The 9757-nt window shown below is 28.4% G+C and overlaps 1 protein-coding gene across 3 annotated transcripts; it reads left to right on the top strand.

The window, feature by feature from the left end:
- The first annotated feature begins 1161 nt into the window (after positions 1-1161).
- Positions 1162-7589, top strand: LOC122507442 (exocyst complex component 7). Of its 3 annotated transcripts, none has more exons than XM_043620148.1 (7): positions 1162-1316; positions 4619-4886; positions 5012-5550; positions 5657-6208; positions 6469-6694; positions 6825-7094; positions 7202-7589. In XM_043620148.1, exons 2-7 carry the CDS (start codon positions 4658-4660, stop codon positions 7471-7473), a joined length of 2088 nt encoding a protein of 695 aa, XP_043476083.1. In that variant the 5' UTR covers positions 1162-1316; positions 4619-4657; the 3' UTR covers positions 7474-7589. The 3 variants fall into 3 exon arrangements, with proteins under 3 accessions (XP_043476083.1, XP_043476084.1, XP_043476085.1); XM_043620149.1 differs by having other exon boundaries at positions 1221-1376; XM_043620150.1 differs by lacking the exon at positions 1162-1316 and adding an exon at positions 2199-2309.
- The last annotated feature ends 2168 nt before the right edge of the window (positions 7590-9757 follow it).

Here is a 9757-nt window from a genome sequence, read left to right as displayed (position 1 = left end):
AACTTAAATTTCAATTCAAACTATGAATTTGTAATAAACGACCCAAAAAACCCTACTAGAAACAATTTTCAAGTGAAAGCTATTAACTTTTAAAAGAATCGTCCTCCATACTAGATCGGCCATTTTGTATTTATAAAAACTGACAACACATTCATAATCAGCGACCTCAAAATCCCCCGAGTAACAAGTTTCAAGTTTATCCGATTAATTTTTTTAAAAAATCGTCCTCCATATTGGATCGGACATTTTGCATTTTTTAAAACTGACTACATATTCGTAATCAGCGATCCCAAAAACCCCAGAATAAAAGTTTCAAGTAAATTTTATTAATTTAAAAAATGAGCTAAAAACTTCCGCCATATTTGATCAGCCATTTTGAATTTTTTGAAAACAATTGCAGATTTAGAAAAAGTGTTTTCTAAATTAAATATGGTACTAATAAGCGTGGGATAGTAAAAAACACAAATTTTTACAAATTTTGTCAAAGTTGACTAAATTTGACATTACTTTTTTAGGTTAAAAATCAGTTTTAATTATTTATTATTATTTTTTCTATAATTAGAAGGATTTAAACAACAACCTCCAAATGGTTTTATCTTTTTAAATGCTTCCGATGATTCTTTGATTTTGTCACTTTTTATCAAAATTTCCCATATAATGCGTCAGTCAGAAAATAAATTTTGTTTTGTCTAATTCAAAGTAATTGCACATTCTGCATACAAATTTAAGATAATTTGCTTTAAATTTAATGATTTAATGTAAATTCATATGCAAATGTGCAATTACTTTGAATCAGAAAACAAATGTATTTTTAAGTTATTGCAGAAACACCTTTATAGCAAGGTGTGAAGGCTAGTTTTACATTTTTTGGTAAATTTTTTTTCTACCGACAGAGGTATAAATGCACCCTAAACGTTTTCCGTTTCGCTACCATAAGGTTGTGTCCACAGTAGTAGGTTGAATCCACAATTGCACTCTTGAACGGAACGAAACAAAATACTTAGCATTGTTCCGTTACATTTACGTTCCGTTCAAGAGTGCTATTCGTGCTATTGTAGTCTCAACATAAAGGCCATTCTCCAATAGGATCCCAAAAGCATTTTTCGCAATACACTGCGTTGGTTGCTATGACAACATATGCTGTAGTCAACGCAACGCAGACTTTAAAAACCTATTGCAGAAACGCCTCAAGACTGACCTTCCTGTCAGTACTGAGCAGACATAGTTTTGACAGTTTGTTTTTACTGATACTTGTCAAAATTTAATGAAACTAATGATTTTACTGAATATATATTGATTTTATACTTCAAACAAAAGTATGTATATAATTAATCTACCACAGAACTAAGTAAAATACAATTTGTATAAAAGTTTAGGTTAGTTACATTATAAATTTTTTCTAAATTTTACAATAATCCGTAAGTTGTTTTTATATGTAAAAAAATACAAAAGTGAATCATTTCATTTATTTATGTAATTTTCATGACTTTATAAAACATGTAAAACAATCTTTTTTCAAAATTTACAGGTTAGTAAAAAAAGTTTAGGAATTATGTTAAATTGTCAATAAAATATTAAATAAAATACGTTGAACAATTTAAAAGTTTTTGTATGTTATCCATATCGGTCTAAAGTTTTAACGGTTATTTAAATAAGGTGTTATTTTTTATTTATTGAGTATAATATTTTCTCTGCAGATATTACATAAGTTAAAAATCTTTATACCCTTTTTCTTGTTTCTTAAAAAGCGAATTAATTAAAGATTGATTTTTAAATTTAGAGACAATCTGAAAATGGAAGAATTGTTAATCTTTTCTTGTAATTAAAGAGTAAAATAGTTTTGAAGAATTGCTGAGAAATTTTAATTTTATTACTTCCGTGATTTCTGTAGTGACCGATTGAAAACCGTGAGTCATTTTTTAGAAAAGTGTGAAAAAGACTCAGTTTTAATTTAGATGAATGTTGAGACTTTCTCTTTTTTAAAAACCATTCTTCAATAAATGTTAGTACTGCTATTAAAAAGAATTTAATTTTAAACTCTAGTCGATAGAATTGAACACTGCTACAATATAAAGTTGATAAATTTTTATCAAACTATGTTATTTAATTCTTCGCAGATTAAATTACATAAAAAATGAAACAAACTTCACATTGTCAAGAATGATACAGCTAAATTGATCAAAGTTTTCAATTATGATATTTTTATTCAATTTAGTGTAGACTTCAATTTTGTTTTTCCATTTCTTGCATACATTTTAATCTACGTGTAAAATTATGTACGTATGCACGTGAATGATTTTTGGAAATTGGTAAGTATTTTTAATTGTAATTTTTAACTACAACTTTTAGCATTAATTATATTAACACTAATTTTTTCTCCGTGTAATGATACTGAGGGAAGAATATTATTAAGGGGTAACACCACTCTAGAGTCAGAAAAAAAGATTTTTTTTGGGAAAATGGAAAAAGGAATAGGATTTATTTTTGGAGGGTTCATTAAATACATATTGAAGTGTGGAAAAAAATTGTTATTTAAAATTTTATAACAAAATGGCGGCGATAAATTTCATAGTCAAAATCGACTATTTTTTCATGACCAAAACGGCAGGACATTTTTTTTGAAAAGCTTAAGTCCTGGAACAAAAAATAAATAAATTTCATGATCTATATAATATGAACTTTGGAAGTATATAAGGAATTTTTTTTATATCAATTTTTGTAAAAATGACGTACTTTTTGAATAAATTAATCGATTTTTTTACAAAAAAAAAATAAGCAGTAAATTGTTTATAAACAATATAGTTTATATCTTATTATAATTATAATTTTAATTAAATAATGTTTTCCACACTATAATATGTATTTAATAAATCCTCCTAAAAGAAATCCCTTTTCATTTTCTCAAAGCAAATCATCAAAGATAGGTCTCTTTTTCTGCCTCTAGAGTGGTGTTACCCCTTAAGAGAAATCATTTGAATGTCATTCAATTAACTTTTATTTTTAAAGTTGAAATGTAGGAGATAGTGGGGAATAGAAACATAGTCTGACCATGTTTGAACTGTAAAATAAATGCTACTGCTTAATTATTGCGACCTCGTTAATTAATGCAAATGGAACATTTTATTCGAAAGCGATCAGTCATGTCTCTTTATTACTCATGTATTTCTTGTAATCTCTAGGGACGCGACGTTTACAAGTATACCGAATTTTAAATTATGTAAACTTAAGTATTTTTCAAATTATTTACCTGTATTAACTTTAAGTTCTTTAAATTCTAACGTTTAACAAATCATTTCAATTTAAAACAAAGAAACATTTTTATACAATTTTATTTATTTTAATATTTGTTTTACTAATAATTTTATAAATGTGACATTCTTTGTAAAACGGTAAAATCCAATCAAATTTTAAAAAATTTTGTCCTCTATATTGGATCTACCATTTTGAATTTTTAAAAAGTGACTTCAGATTTGTAATCAGCGATCCCAAAACAGGGTAGCCGCAAAATTTTATTTTCAAAATTCCCTGACTTTTCCCTGACTTGCGGCCACCCTGCAAAACCACCTGAGTAACAATTTTTAAGCGAATCCTATCAAATTTAAAATGTTGTCCGCCATATTGGAACCGCCATTTTGAATTTTTAAAATCTGACTTCAGATTCGTAATCAGCGACCCCAAAAAACCCTGAGTAATAAGTTTTAAGCACAATCCGGTCAAATTTGAAAATTCCAAAACTATTTATTTATTTTTTGTTATTAAAAATTTTTAATTAAGAAAAGCCATATGGCAAAAGAAACGACATATCCCAAGCTGTATTTTTTCAAAAAGAATTGTCTTTTATTTTTAAACCCTTTCTGGGCAGAGGGGGGGGGGGGGGGTTCGTTTTACAGAGAATGCCCCCAAATATTTTTATTTTATTTTAATTTATTAATTTTTATAATTATTCTGTTTCATATTTTTATTATAACATTTTTAAAAGTAGTTACATAAAAACGATTAATATCTGGTTTTCAGCTTAAGTGATATGAAAATAACGCAGCTATGTAACAAATAGTGAAAAGTGATCCACTACACCCCAGTTTCCCCTATTCTTTAATATAATAAAAGTTTCTATTAAATTTTGGCAACTTCTGAAGAAAATTTTTTTAATGTTTGTGTCATCAAACGAAAATATCCTCTGAATACGATTTTTTGTTGCAAGAATGATTCGAACTCCGCTGAAATTATCTTATATAATTATAAACAAATTAGGTATTTTACACAAGAGAACATTTTTTATATCTGTCACATTCTATTTCAAACCACCATTAGCAAAAGACTATTGTACTTAGAGCGCTTTAAAAATATAATTTATTTTAGATTATAAATGTTTTAAACATAAAACGTTATTAATGATTCTTAAATAGTATTTTTTGAATTTGGATTGTGTTTATAAGTTTAAGTGTAATTGTCAAAACTTATACATGTAAGACAGACTATATGTCCATCATCATACAATTTTAGATAAGAATATATTAAATTTACTGAAAGGGATGAAAAATAATAAAATAAATAAAATTTTTAATAATAATTACAGATTTAGACTTAATTTTGATTTAACCATTTATTCCATTTACAGACTCTACAATTACTCTATAAAAAATTTTATTGAAATACGATGTCTCTAATTGGAGGGGAAACTTCTGAAAGAAGATTTGAGATTGAATGTAAATTAGAAGCAGAAATAAATGCTTTGAAAGCTTTAAATAATGCTCGTGTACAAAGTCAGCGCCTAACGAGTGGCATGGTAGCTATAATATCTTCGTTAGAAGAAAGGCTAGCAACTCTTCGGCGTACAATTCTTCCGGTTTACAATGAGACAGGCAATCTGCAGTCCCAACAACACAGTAAGAATTTATTAGTTTTATACTATTCATCCTATGTAGGAAATATTCGTTAAACAATTTAATCGTCATTAAAGCTAAATGACGATGAAATGAACAAGTTGTTTTGAATACTTTTTTTTATTTAGACATCGAAAAAACTTTGACAGTACTGGATCATGCAATTGGCTACTATGGAGTTTGTCAAGAAGTGGAAGGATCGGTTCGTGGTGGGCCTAACGGGGCTGGTGGCTTAGACGGTTTTCTTGAAGCAATGAACCGTTTGTACAATGCTCAACATTACTTTCAGAAGAATAACCCAAGCTCTGTTGAACTGGAGAATATTTCAACTTTATTTGGTGTTGGATTGGAAGCACTTTATGCCGAGTTTCATGATATTTTAGCCAGACAAAGTAAACCCATGCTGCCAATTGTGCTTTTGGACATAATTGGTTCTGATGAAGACACTAGTGGCGAGGATGCACCACAGTCTCTCTGTCAGTTGCCAGAAAGTACCATTGGCGATTTAGTGAAAATTGCTGTCTGGCTAGAAGAAAGAGGACTTCGTCGCTATGCAGATATTTATGCATCTGTGCGATCGACAATTGTTCTCCGATCATTACAACTGATGAAGGAACATCACAGAAGTGCAAGTGGTGGAAGCACACATGCCGCTAGTCCCATGATGGTACGTTGCTGATATATCGTTTTTTTAACTTTAATTATTTGGAAATAATTTCTGATGATGATATAATATTTCGGTAGTAGTATTGAGAAATCCTTTCTACTTTCAGAAATCAAAATTCCAGCACCGTCATTCTTTAAGTGCGCAGGAGAATGTAGGACGCAAAACATCGCGGCGTTTGCAACATGCTTTGGAGAAAAAGGCCAGTAAAATGTTTCTAAAAGCATCTCAAACTACTGGAATAGGCCTCTCATTTCCTTCTTCAAGGAGACAGTTGCCGACGCCGTCGAACGTTATTGTGGAAGACACTGCTCCAGAAGAGCAAGAAATGGAAAACTATCTTCTGTTAACTGCTAGTTTACATAAACTTATTCAGTCAGAGCGCTCTCTGCTTGCTAGAATTTTACCATCATATTTACAGCCACAAGTTTTAGAAGCAACCGTTCGTGACGCTATGGATCTTGTGGTTCATGATGGAGAAAATATTGCGTCACGAGCGAAGCGTTGCATTGGAAGGCGCGATTTTTCTGCTGTTTTAGTTGTTTTTCCAATTTTAAAACATCTGGGCGAATTGAAACCAGATTTTGAAAGAACTGTTGAGGGTTGCGATTACACCCTACGATCAAAATTTGCATCACTGATATCGACATTAAATGCAACGGTAAGAATCCATTCTTCGTATTTCTTAACCTCTTGGCAATTTTATTTAATACCCAACCAAAAGGTCTATTCCTTAATTTTGTGAGTTTTTTATTTCAAAGTTTAAAAGTAAAATAAAAAATACATAACAGGGTTGACACAAAATTTTGACTTTTTCCCTGACCCTGAAGAACATTAACAACTTCTTTTTTAAATAAATATTTAAACATTATTATTTATCTATAAGATTGTAAAAAAATTGAGTTTATGTATTCAATTTAGGGAGCTAAAGCGTTGGAAGACTTTGCTGAAAGTGTACGAAATGAAGCGGGAACCGCTTTACCGAAAGATGGAACAGTGGCTGAAAGCACTAGTAATGTAATAGTATTTCTTGAACAATTAATTGAGTACACTGATACTGTGAGCAGTGTTCTCAACCGTAACGAAACGGATTCTTCATTTGCATCCAAGGATAATTCTCATCGAGCACTTTTAGGATCCTACATAAGTATACAACTTTTTGTTAATAATTTTATCTTCACTTTATCAATTAACTCAAAAGCTAACTGTTCTTATAATCTTTATTTTGAGTTTAAGGAAATATTCATAACATAACTTTTTAATTCTGTTTCTTTCAGAAAAAGTGTTAGCCCAATTAAATTTATCTCTAGTGAGTAGAAGTGACAATTCCTACTCAGATCCAGCCTTACGTGCTCTCTTCAGACTAAATAACCATAATTATGTGATAAACGCTCTTCGCAGAAGTTCCCTAATGGAATTATTATTATTGGCTGAACCAAATGCTGAACAAACGTACGACGACCTTCTTCTACGAAACCAAATAAATTACGTATCCGCCACATTTAGCAAAGCTAAAGTACCCATAGAAAATGCTAATGATGATACAGGTAGGATTATTAACTTCATTAGCACAAAAAAAATATTACAATCATCCTCCATCAAGAGGAAAAGAAATATAATTCATTTTCTGATAAAATAAATTGTTTCTTTACAGAATTAGGATCGAAAACAATAAAGGAAAAATTCTCTGCATTCACAAAAGAATTTGATGAAGTTGCAAAACATCAGAGATCATTTTCAGTGCCGGACGCGCGTTTGAGATCAGATTTGAGAAAGGAATTGTGTAATTCTCTCACCCCAGTTTATGTTGAGTTTTACAATAAGTACAGAAAAACTTCTTTTTCAAAGAATCCTGGGAAATATATTAAATACACACCCGAACAAGTTTTGAGTACTATAAAGACTTTCTTTGATGGGACGACATAAAATTCTACCACTTGTTTTCTGAGAGAAATAAAATGTCGGATTAATATTTATAAAAGTGAAATCTTATTACAGCTGTTTTATTGTTAAATTATTTTAATAAAATAAAGTTATAATAATGTAGAAGAATTAAGTTCTTAACCCCAGTTGGTCACTGTTCATTAAAATTGCATGGTGTGATTTTTGTGAACTGTCCAGCTTTTTTGATCATGTCTTTCGATTGCTTTTATACTTTGTTTATACCAAAAGTGAAAATTTACGGACCAATTACTGACAAAAATATAACCAGTCCGAGTCAAATAAGAGAACATTTTACTTGAAACATAAATTAAAAATTTCATAACTACAAAACATGAAGATATATCTATAACTCGGAGTGATCTATTTCTTCATGTTTTATAATAATTAAAGATGACCGAGTAATAAAATCATTATCAATTCAATTACAGTAGAACCCGGTTAATACGATCCCGTTTAATACGATTTCCCGCTTAAAACGCTCATTTATAGTGGTCCCTGCAATTAAAGACATACATTTTATTTCCCGCTTAATACGTTTTCCCGCATAAGACGCATTTTTAGCGCGGTCCCTACAGAATCGTATTAACCGGGTTCTACTGTATTATTTTAAAGAATTTTTAACTAAAATTCTATTCTATTCTATTTCTATCGATTATCTATATTATTAATAATCGTTGTATTCAGGTAATCTATTATTCGAAGTTTGAAATTAGTTGCTGCTTGCTTTTTTGTTTCCTAACTTTTGAAATAATTTCCCTTTTTAAATGTTTTCAATTTTAAAATTAATATACCTACTGAAAATCATTGAATTCTTACAAAGTATTTATCAAAAAATTTGAAAATAATTGAAATTTACAAAGAATTTTATTAAAAACTTTTGAGAACAATTGAATTGTTTAGAAAAATTTTATTACAATTTGTAAAAATAATTGAACTTATCTTAAATATAATTGAATTTTTTCCTAGAAATTTTATTAAAATTGTATTGAAAATAATTGAATTTCTCAGAAGAATTTTATTATTTACGAAAATAATTGAATTCATGCCAAGAATTTTACAATTTATAAAAATAATTTAATTTTTATTACAACTCTTGAAAATAATTGAATTTAAATAATATTTTAAAAAATAAGTGTATATTCCGTAAAAGAGGCTAATTTCGCTCAATTTTTCAATTCTTTTTTAAATAACTTCGGGAAACGATGAAAATAAACATTGGCACTGAAAATATATAATCTCTAACCCTTTCTCTTTCCTATTACTGCATAAAGAAATTAAAATATGTTGCAGAAAATTATTTATAAGCCGTTTTGTTGTGAGCGACTTTATCTTTAAATGAGGGTAAATTCGCTCACCATTATTATTCTGGCAAAATATATATTATAATCTGCAAAAATAAAACTAAATATTCTTTAGAATCAATAAAGAACAAAATTAAGAACAATATCCAAAGTTTTTGGAATAAATATTTAATATTGTTTTATCAATAAGTAATTAAATTCAATCATTCAATCAAACGTACTCATAACCATAAAAATTAAGGTTAAGTTTGGCAGTTTAGTGCTTAAACCGTTTTAAATCGTTTAATTTTCAGTTATAAGAGTACTATTATTAAAAAAAATCGAATTGTAAATTAAAATAATTAACATACTAAAAATATCCAGGCCCAAACATCTTTTTTGTACACTTATTTTCTGAGCGAATTTACACAACAAATTTTAATTTTTTTTTAAATTAATTTTTTGCAGAATCTATTTATTGCTTTTAATTTTGTGCTTTATGAAAATCATGTTGGAGATACAGGAAATGTAATGTTCAGAAGGATGCAACTTAAAAATTTTGAAGTAAAGCTTTAGTCCCTATATTTTCATACTACATACTTGTTCAATATGAAAATTATTCACTTGTGGTTTAAATATAATTTGTATTGAAAGTTATACCAATGAATTTGCGTCAAATAAATTTTAAATTAAAGTTTAGCATTTATATTAACCAAAACAATATTGTAAATCTTAAATATTTCTGTCTCAAAAGTATGTTTATCGAATTTTAAAAAATACATATCTGTTGAGCGAATTTACCCTCCATGAGCGAAATTAGCCTCACTTACGGTTCTTTCGAGAAATTTTATTTAAATTGTATTGAAAATAATTGAATTCTTCCGAAACATTTAATTATTTATAAAAATAATTGAATTCCTTTGAAGAATTTTTTTATTTATGAAGAAATTTTATTAAATATTTTTAAAATAATGATTTTTTAAAAA

Source organism: Leptopilina heterotoma, unplaced genomic scaffold (assembly GCF_015476425.1).
Source record: "Leptopilina heterotoma isolate Lh14 unplaced genomic scaffold, ASM1547642v1 Lhet_47, whole genome shotgun sequence".
Classification (NCBI taxonomy): domain Eukaryota; kingdom Metazoa; phylum Arthropoda; class Insecta; order Hymenoptera; family Figitidae; genus Leptopilina; species Leptopilina heterotoma.
This window is presented reverse-complemented; position numbering and strand designations above follow the sequence as displayed.